We start from the raw sequence: 11,347 nt of genomic DNA, 5'->3' as shown, positions 1-11,347 counted from the left end.
GAACAGTGTCGCGAGAGCCGAGGCGCCGTCGGGCCCACCAATGTGTCATCGGTCTTTTCAAGTGCATAGTTTCGTGGAAAAGACCTACGTGACCCTGGCCACGAGCGTCTGCGGAACACGTGTGCGGTGGGCCTAGGAAAAGGACAACAGAATGCGACAACGGCCAGAGTGTTAGTCGAGAAACAGAGTGCGAGCGGAGGAGCCGAGTGCGAGTCGAGCGGAGAGAGTTTGCGAGTGGCGTTGCCGAGAGAGTGTGGATTGCGCTGTGTTCTGTACGTTTGGTACGAATAGTTCAAGTTAAGCCACAATCGTCTTTTCTGTCTGATTAACATCTCTATTGTCCACTCTTTGTAAACATATTACATCACGATATTACATGTTATAACGTTATAACGTTATAACGTATTATGTTATATGGTATGACGGTATAACGTATTATGTTATATGGTATGACGTTATAACTTATTACGTTATATGGGATGACGTTATAACGTATTGCGTTATATGGGACGACCTGTTTCTGTCTGGAGATTGATTCCTAATACAACGTGTGTCCCATTATATCAGCATCTCTAAAGTACAATTCTATGTGATTTCTAGGGAGAACAATACAACCGATCCACACCTTCGTCAGGCAAAACGTTTATCCCGTGACCGTGGCTACGTTCGGCGACCAGTTGTCACCTCGAACCCACTTTCGCTTTCACAAATGTCAAACAATTACAAATGACAATTGCTTAATTACAGTTATGATAAAATCTAGGCTAAAGCATTAGAAGGCTTCCTCAAAATTGCAAAGGGAAGGCTCCGGTTTTCCTTTCATCTCCGACATATATAATAATCTGTTAATAGCAGCGTTCTCTTCAAGTTAACTACCCTCATTATCCCAAAAGAAATAAGGGATTGAACGATTCGTGGCGTCGATTAGTCAATCGTAACGGGAATTTACGACTCCCGTTGGCGCACTTCCTCGAGATCGCGTCTCCCCACGAACGTGCGAATTTACATATTTAACAATATATATATGGCGGGTTAATGTTGAAATTTTGGGTGTTTGGGCGTTAATTTTAGTTTCTTTACATTTTTTCCTTTAGGAATACCTGCACTTTATCATTTATGGAAGTTTTGTTAACAGAAACGAAAAATTTAGAAAAGATATGTATAATCAAGGAATCTCAGGATAGCACACTTAGACTGCAGATTTTTCTGTATGCAAAAGTAAGTCAAAGAAAGAGGATGAAGTTTTCTTGTATAAGGCTTTGTTTCTGCTTAAGCTAGCTTACAATCAAATACGTTCAGTGTGACAGAGTATCGACAACTATTTCAAACTTTAGCTTTAAATACAAAAAGTTTACGCGCAAAAATAAGCTGAAGAAAAGAAAAATGTTTTTTTTCTTGTTTGATGTCTTATCCTGTCTGGCGGTATGGAATTATTCTGGAAAAGCCTGTATATGTACAGAGTATATAAAAAATACACTTATTTGACCGGACCACCCTAATTCTACAACTCTGGATGATACAGTTTTACAAACGTCTACTCATCGCGAGGACCAACTTGCCAACTTTTCAAAATAAGCTGTGAGTCGCAATTGAACCGTTTTCTGGAGAAATGACGTTGAAATTCCATTGGGTCTTACATCGAGATTATTCGCAACAAGTTTATATTTCGCTGTCAGGTAGAAAGTAAGCAATGTGACATTAATGAGAAAACAACAAGTTTTCGTTAGCAGGTGGGATAGCCCGTGATAAACAGAATGGAGCAATCAGCGTGATTTCACATTATTACAGAATTATCTACTGCGTGAAAAAAGACTTTCAAACAAAGATTCTGATTTTATTAGCTTTCTTTTAGGATAAATAGAAAATAAAATTTGTAAATAACAATTAATCTCATTATTTTAAATAATATATTTAAACTTGTTGAAATTGCAAATAATTTATTTCTGTCTTTTAACATTTAAACAATTATTTAAATGAAAATTTATTTAATAGTGCCCAGTATTGCGCGCAACACATTTTTGGAACAACGAACAATTCGATAGTCGGTAATAGAGATAGATGGCAAAATAATTGGATTTATTGATAAAATGAGGATTAAATTGATTAAAAAAAGTAAATTGATTAAAATGTATACAAATCCTACATATACAAGAATAATATCTTGCACATCATGGTATCCAAATATACTTTCCCAGTAAAGTTCCATTTGATCCTCGTGCTAAGTAGCATACGGTGCCAGCAAACGTCAATTTTTACAAAATTTTGCATGAATCAATCGATCCAGAGGCTCCGATCCTCCGAAATCACGCTAGTGGACACTTATACGCCCTGACACTTTTTATACATGCTGTACATAAAAATATATGTATCGAAACTGTTGTTATTTCTATACTCAGAGGTAAGATCAGAGTAGTTATTATTTTATTGAATGGATAAATCTATTACACCGTTCTGAGCCAAAAAAAGCCTTTATTGCACACGCTTACAAAAACTAGGGATAAAAACAAAAAAGCATCTTAAGCCTATCGATTAAATCTATCGATTGTAACTAGCATCATCCTCTAGTTACTATTTCTTATCACTAACGCATCTGCATATGGATGGCGAGCACGAACTCACGTTGTCATTTTCAACAGAAACTTTGATACAAAGTACGCAGATTTGTGTATAAATACATTACGGTTGAAAAATTGTTGAATATTTACTACTGTATCTGTTATACTTGATCGTTAACACCTATTTTTTTCGCCTGCCTAACTTACTATCCTCAAAACGTTATCAGATTATACATTTTGTTCGGCTGATAAAATGGAATTTCTTGGAATTTAGAGCTCCCTTTACATTCACTTGTTATTGTACGAGTATTTTGCTCGTTCACCAGCCGTTCACTCATTTTATTTCGCAATCGTGACAATTTGATGCTGCTTCTCCACTCTGTATAACGTGTTACCTACAAACACCGATATGTATATAATCTGATGCATTAATTACTATACGATACACCATGAGAACGTTAATACACGCAAAACGAAATAGATAAACAGTATCTGCTAAAATTATAGCTATAATATATAATATAATATATAATATAATATAATATAATATAATATATTTTTGTTACAGTCGACTTCTCCAAAAGTCAAAAGCTTGTCTTGTTATTGGCACGTACCGTAAACACTCGACTAATTGCGTATTTCTTAAAGCTATATTTCTCCTCTTTACAACTTTTTTACGAGATTAGTTTGAAATCAGCCCAATTGATAAACCATTTCAATTTTCAATCTCCTATATTCAAAATTTATTATAATCAATTCTATTTTAGTTTTTGCTATCAAAGGAACATAAATTGGAAGTTGAAACAAAAAACATGGGTTCTAATTAAATATTACTATCTGCTTCTATTCTTAATCGTTACGAATTATTTATACATTATTACCAATTATCAATTGTTTATTATACATTGCTCGTTGCATTCACCCTATTACCCCTACACTTCCGTATCATCAACCATATTGCTATCTTCGAATAATTTTCCTCAAACGCAAAATCTCCCACGTACCTAACCTTTTAATTTCAAAGCTAATTAATTCACGGACATCTTCGATCTTTAACAAGCGTGTATCCTACCAATGATTAGCAGTTACTCTTCATTAATTCATTAATTCATTGATTCAATCTGTAACGTTTCGAGTATGTACATCGCATGTCGTATCATTGTATCGGTATTGTATCTGTTGATTCGAAAGATAGCTGGTTACTCAGGTGGCTAAATTGATCTCGCCATAGACGAAACTTATTTGTGTATCCATCTATGTATATATAAAAGATATACACAAGCAAACAGATAAGGCAATCGAGAATCAATGGATTCAATAGCCGGTAAATATTTACAAAAAAAGGAGATACCGCCGATTTTGACATTTTTTAAATATTTTGTTAATGTTATCAGTTTGAGTAAGATTTTATTCGAGGATTGCCGTTCATTAAAAAGTTAATATCAAAAAAGTTCAATGAGTCATTTGCATTTAAGAGAGTGTACTTAGTCAGATTCTTAGTAAACACTTATCCAACAGCCGATCGTTTAGTAATTTTCGATTCGATTATTCGTGTTCGTTTTTTCGTGTTCGATAACGTTTTGCAGAAGAAGATTCGATTCAATGTTTGTAATATGTCGTGTATACAATTTTAATAATTACATTCGATAATTGCACAAAAATCGGGACTGAAACGTTACAATTATGGAGACGTAGGAACGACTCTATTCCTCAAAATTGACAACGCGAATGAAAGAGAAAGAGAGCCTCGTTAAAGACTGGCGATAAGTTGAAAGATTCTTATTTGCGATTTTTGATCAATGAAATTTTTGCTAATATGTTTCTCGCGTTTTACTGGTTAAAATGACACCAAACACGATAAAATTTGGAACATATTTGCTTACTTAATAATTGATAATTAAATATTATTCATATTATATCATGTTTGATCTTATTTTAGTCGGGGAAATCCTACAAATGCGTTAGTGGAAATTTAATTTTAAAAAGCCTAAAATAAGGCAATTTTCAGTTTTGAATGATTACTCGGATACATTGTCTCAACGATAACTGATAATATTGGATCATGTTACACTGCTCGATCGCAATGGACCGCCAAATTTCCGCGATACCTCAGGGAAATCTGTCCTTCTCAAAGTGGACACGACGGCTGTGTAACTACGTAGAGGACTTTTTCGTGCAATTATCGAATGTTTGTACTAACCGTTTAATTTTTTGTTCCAAAATTCTTATTCTTTATATTAGATGAATAATTCAAATATCTCACTGTGAAGTACCTGTGTTATTATTGATTGGTGTTTTATAATTATATTAAACAACGAATACTGAATAACGAAGTATTTTTCGGTTAAGGATTTCTTTCGTTATTCATAATTAATAATTATTATACATAGCAATTTCGACAAAGTAACGAAGATGTAGAGTCGAATTCGAGTACGATAAGTAGTCACAGAAAATTTATCTTTTCTCCAATTGATTGCGTCTCCTAGTTTAATGGTGTTTTATAAACGGGCCGCTTATCTTGAAAATGGTAAATCCATTTTCCTTTGTTTCGGAATATTGAAACATTACGTTCGATTGGACTATTTTACTACGTTTTATGACCTTGAGTGACCTTAAATGACCGCGATATTTAAATCCGTCTTCAAAAGAGCAACAATGGGACAAATAGGTATTCAAAACTACACGGCTACACTTAAAAAAAAACGAAGCCTATTAAAGTGTTCTTTAAAACTCGTAAACGCGTCCATCTGAGAAAAACTTTTTCCATCGCGTAATAGCCTCCTCGAAACCAAACAACTTTTGTTTCAAACATTTCCCTGCGTCTCAAAAAATTGAAAGAATTATTCAGGTGGTTTGCTGTTGAAGACTCAGCCTGTATATCCCCAAAATTCCATGTAGTTCTGATTGTTAGGCAAACTGATATTGTAATCTAACACGAGTCAACCTCATCAAGGGGCGAGAGGGAGGGGGTGTCAATAGACTAAACACAGAAGTATTCGCCTCTATATGTACCTCTATTCGCTATTTTGAACATGAACAGAAAGATAACAGTACGGAGTGGGTGAGAAAAGCATTAAGAATTTTGATCCAGCATTTTTTAATCTCTTTATTGTGACATGAAAACTACGGAAAAAGTAATTTAAAAAAGCGACCAGATATCAATGACCTACGAAAAAGATAAAATTCATCCGGACAGAAAGAAGGAAGAAAACTATTTAACGTTTCATCAGAGAAAAAGAATCGAGGAAAAGGCTTGGTTATTGATCTTGTGAGACAGGAACGTCATAAATGCTAGTATAGGTAATCTTGCAGAAGTTGTTAAGAATCTTTATCGTAGTTTGGTATGAAAAATATCGAATAATTTGGATTTCGAATCACATACAAATTAAGATGCAGGGGAGAGTCGCACGGTACCTTGTGCTAGAGTTGATAAAAGTGAGAATTTACAAAGTGACTTTATAGCACAAATGGAACTTGATAAAAGTAGGAAAATTAATTTTATGAAATTCAATAATACGAATTGACGAATTAACAATGTGCAAGAATAGTAATGTCGGAATTTGTAGGAAACGAAAAATTGTCGTCCAGTACCGATCAATTATTTAATTATTTGATCTTTTGCTCTAAATGGTTAATAATGTTTTAAAAAGTCCTCTAGATGTCAGTATACATATTCTTATTCAAATTTGATTATTATGTATATCGTATGGAAAATACTTAATATTTTCTTGATCTGCGCATTCGACGTGTGCCCAGACTTCACATTCGTCGTTTTTGAAACATTGAAAGCTTCAGTGACCTGTCTTTGGGCCATTTTATTTTTGAAGAGTAGCTTCGAAGCCCCATTCATGTTCTCCTCTGACCATTTCTCTCTTTTCTGTTTTGGACTTTCAAACATTTTTCTATGGGAAAAGGTAGAAGAAAAATTAAACGGACACCTTCTAATTTAGTCTCAGTTGCCAAAATATTGAACTTACAGGTAAAAGAAATTCGGTCTATGACTAAATCATCGGTATTGGACGACAAATACGTTGAACAAATACGTTTTAGATTATAATGTATATAATATACAAAGGAAATTATAAAAGTGGGGCAAATAACTAGTAATTACACTTAATAAATTAGATATAGTATACATTAAAAAACATTTTACTTACCTGAAAAACAACATGTCAACTCTAGAAAATAATTTTTAATTTTCGAAATATCAATGTATATGTTTGACATATCAGATCAATATGGCTCCGAAATATGTTACACGGAATTGTTCATTTTCATTTGTTTGTTCCAATAAAAGCGCTAATATCTGGTGAAAAATCCTATGTATTTAGAAATTAACAGAAGTGTTAAGTGAGCTGTTATTTTGCCCGCATTGTATTTCTTACATGTAATGCCTGTTACACGTTTTATCTTTAAAATAGCAAACTCATTATTTACTCGAGATTTATTCCTAGCGCACGAATATTTTTCAATAGAGCGATGCAAAGTTTTACTGTATCTCGGATCATCACAAGTTAATCAAAATCTTGAGGATTCGATTTCACCTGCTCAAAGTGACTTTTGCAGGCAAAAGAAATTGTTCCTCGGATACTTTAATATTTTTTACTAAATTTCATCAAAAATAGAATTTTATTTGCTAATAGAAGATAACTATGTTTTGGTACCGCCGCTTCGAGCTTTTTACAATCCACTAGCGATAAAAAGTTCGCGTACAAGGTAACTAGCGGGCAAAAGAACGGTATAAAGCATAGAGTATAGAGTATATTAGCGTATCTCGCTTAGCGTAGCTAAGCATAGAGTATCTCGCGAATTATTACACAACAGTGATAATAAGGCAAATCTAATAAAATTTACTTCTCATTAAAAAGTCGTACCAAAACAATTATTTATTAATTGGTTTATTTATTAATTCTTAAGAAGATACATATAAATAAGAAAAAATGGTAAAATTTGAGTAGTATAATAAAAGTAATATATGCCTATGATCATTCTAAAGTATAAAAAGTGAAATAGTCTTACGTTCATTGGTATATTTTAAGAACACATACATCTTTTAACGATAGTTGCAATGTAACATCATTTTTATATTACACGCAAGGTATGGCAAGTATTCCTGCTCTAAGGCACAATTTGAAATCAACAACATTCAGTTTAACAAATTATAACTTCTATTCGTTTTCCATCATGGAATAACGCGGTGGTGTCTTCCATATTGCACTGGACGTGCGTTGTAATCTACTCCTATCTATATTTTCAAACATTTCAGTTAAATCTGGTGTGCACATTCTTCTATCAAAGAATTTATAGACTGCTTTCTTCGAAATTTATCATTGCATTGCAAGTTCATTTTCGCGTATGTACGCTAAAATTGATAAAAATTCCAGTACTCCATGCATTATAATGTTTATTAACTCATTAAGTAAAACAACACTTACATTGCGCCTAATGTGGAATTGTACGACTTGGTCTGGCTTTATCGTCCGATGTGTCGTCGTCAGGTTTACTGTGCAAAACAGAAGTGGACCTTACTGTTTGGAGCTATATTTTGGATAAAATATCGAATGAATAATAGCTTGTGTTTTTATAACAGAAAAATACTTTGATACTGTTTGTAATGTTACCTGCGATGTCATCATCTCAGTTTCCTTCTTTTGTTTCGCTAATAAGATTTTTTTAGCTTTTTCGACAGATCGCCGTGCCAGTTTTTGAACAACGGCTTTTTCTGAAATTTGTTTTTTTTCCAAAGATCCTTTTTTTCTATGTAATTTTAGAATTGCCCGTTCAAAGGCCTCGATTCTCCTTCTTACGGGCACATTGGCGTCTGCATCGAATAGCAAATTCGATGCATACGCATTTTCCTTAATTTCATTTTGGATGTCCTGTTTCGTCATGTTTCTATTAGACATTTCCCTTTCACGGGATGGCTCATCTTCTGCGAATAATTCTTCGAACTCGGTGAGTCGCATCGCTTGATTCAGCTGCTGAACCTCCTCCTGCAGAGTTATTGGCGACCGTGATGTAAATTTAGGTTCATTATTTTTTCCTATACTACTAGCCAAGTTTTTATTAATTACTACCGTTTCGTTTGATTTTATTGGTGATAAAGGTTCTACAATTGCGGTAGCGTCCATCATCTTCTGCGTATAAGTAGAATTGATGTCTATCGTGGAATTCATAAGAGGAGTAAATTTCTCAAGTGCATCCTCGCACATTGGAGGATCTTCAATATCATTTCTTGCTGATGGAATTACTGTAACATCAATAATATTAGAATATTTACCCTTCGTGTTTTCACTCCGTGAAAAAGTTCTCTTTATATTACTATCTCTTGTTGTCATTGAAGACTTTAATGGTTCAATCCTTTCTGGTTGTATTGCATCTTCTTTTGAAATTGTTTCGCTTAAAACATTCTTTTTTGTTTCACTATGTTTTGTAGGACCTTTTGTGTTTTTTTCATCTGAACTACTTTTAGCACTTTCCTTTTTTTCAGGTCGGCCTCCACGTTTCCTCTAAAAATTTAGAATATATTTAACAACGTTATAGTAGTATTTATATACACAATGTACATACAATTGTATAAGCAATTAGATTTTGACGTATTAATTAACCGATATCAAACATTATTGGGTACTACATATAAGGGTTAGTATTGATTAGTAACATAAGATAAGATAAGATTAGTAACATAAGATTAAAAGTATTATATTTCATCATAATATGACACAAACATTTACATTACTGTCATCATCAAGAGATAGCCTTCGTAATTTTGTAACAAGTGACGTTGACTGCTGCTTTTTAATATTAATTGCAGCTTTTATTGCAGCCTTTCTTTTTGTTCGGTCAATTGTTGTTTCCAGCACATCCCCAGTTTTTACATCTTTATTTTCTGTTTTATCATGTACTGCTGAATCTGTTACTGTATTATCAGTATTGATAATATCATTTTCTGGGATAGTCTCTTTACAGCGACAACCTTTTTCCTTCAAAACTTTCGGCCTCTTTGTAGTTGAGGGGCCAGGGACTGATTTGGTAATCATTTCATTAATCTCCTTCTTTGATCCAGTATCCATATTTAAAATCTACGAATAAATGATATGTATTTAATATATACATTAAACTATACTTTTTAATAATACATACCATAATTTAATATTATGGTTGAAATTATGACGTATATAGCAATTAATACATACACATTTGTTTAGTTCTATTAACTTAGAAGCACATGTAAATTAAAAATATATATATATATGAAACAATAATAAAATAATGAAGTAACATTGAGAATAGAATCTAGTTTAATTACACATATATACCCTTTTAACAATTCCGTTCTTATAAATTTTATTAAATTTACAGTGATGCTTACAATTACACTAATGCCAATGAATATTAACGTATGCGTTTATTATTACACTAAATAAAAATGAAAGTAATGCAATGAAAAATACAATACACTTTAATGGAAATAAAATAAGTAAATAGCAAAGTATTTATTAATATTATTATATAGCATTATATTATATTATTATAATATTTATTAATATTTACTTACGTTTTACGTTTGCACAAAGCTATAAAATTTTAAATATAAAGAGATATTTATAACAGAGATAAAGCAAGTCACAGAAATTAGTGTCTTTCAATGGCAAAAATGCGTTAAAAGAAGTGAAACGATAATCTCCGTCTCGCGTCACAAGCGGAACTGTGCCAGTTTTGCTCCTTGAAAGTACACGCAGCGGTACATGAGCTAGAGAACATTTCAAATCATGTTGTTGTTTTTTTGCTTCGGAGTATCAAGATCGTTAGGACATACATAATATATTAATAAATAAACTCCGGGCAAAACAATGTCGCCGTTACGTTACCGTCGAACCGTCGAACAAAGACGAATTTGAATTCTCCGACTCTCCCCCGACCTGTTTATACTGTACCAGTTTAAACGGACGCAATCGTAGAGAGTTCACGAGAGTTATGGATCAGTATCTACGAGTATCTACCGTCTTTGCGAACATTATCTGTAGTTATTTATTTAATCATTTGAAAATATACTTGAAGGTTTCAACAACGAGCAATCTTGTCTAATAAATCTCACGATCAACCATCCTCTACACACAAGTCCCCTGAAAACATAACGACTTTTCAGTTCAATTTGAATCGTTGCGTTTGTCACAGACGAAATTCGAGCAACTGTATATAACAAACCGAAATTCCGAACGCCTTATCGCGTGTGACCGTCCGGTCAGCACCCGTTCTCAGCCGCCTGAGTGGCATTCGATCACTCCAGCCGTTCTCCGAATTTTACACTAAGTATAAACAAAACCTTCTCCCACTCCAACGAATGGAAGAATATAAATGCTCCCTTCAAAATCATCCAGTCAGTCTAATAAAAAAATTCTTAACTAATCCAAGTATCGAAAGTGTATCATCGCGAACCGAAAAAATTGTATAAATTGAGTAAAAAAATAAAAAGAACTTAATCTCCTTTTCGGAAATTAACAAGTTCCTTATTTTTACCTTAATTTTACACGACATTTTTGGCGATCCGTGCCAGGATCTATTCACTTCAGTGCAAACGAAATTACGATTTCGGCGTACGCGCATCATTGAAGATCGAAGGATCAACGGACCCAGTGCGAATCTTGGCTACTACGAGGCCCTGCAGCAACTTTCAATGTTCCATTACGGTGAAACTAGACGAGAGGACTACGGTCAGCGCAGAGCAAGCCTACGAATAAGATTCGGAATCTAAAACCAACCAGAGAGGAAACATCCCTGAGACTCCTCAA

General features: G+C 33.6%; 1 protein-coding gene across 1 annotated transcript; it reads right to left on the bottom strand.

Annotated features, from left to right (window-relative positions):
* Nucleotides 1-7,518: 7,518 nt before the first annotated feature.
* On the bottom strand, nt 7,519-9,703 carry LOC117162907 (uncharacterized). The gene is made up of 5 exons (XM_076627126.1): nt 9,290-9,703; nt 8,878-9,064; nt 8,177-8,805; nt 7,991-8,093; nt 7,519-7,917 (listed from the first exon to the last, which is right to left on the bottom strand). The coding sequence occupies exons 1-4, from the start codon at nt 9,626-9,628 to the stop codon at nt 7,998-8,000; spliced, it is 1,251 nt and encodes a 416-aa protein (XP_076483241.1). The 5' UTR covers nt 9,629-9,703; the 3' UTR covers nt 7,519-7,917; nt 7,991-7,997.
* Nucleotides 9,704-11,347: the final 1,644 nt, after the last annotated feature.

Source organism: Bombus vancouverensis, unplaced genomic scaffold, assembly GCF_051014615.1.
Source record: "Bombus vancouverensis nearcticus unplaced genomic scaffold, iyBomVanc1_principal scaffold0043, whole genome shotgun sequence".
Lineage (NCBI taxonomy): Eukaryota > Metazoa > Arthropoda > Insecta > Hymenoptera > Apidae > Bombus > Bombus vancouverensis.
This window is presented reverse-complemented; position numbering and strand designations above follow the sequence as displayed.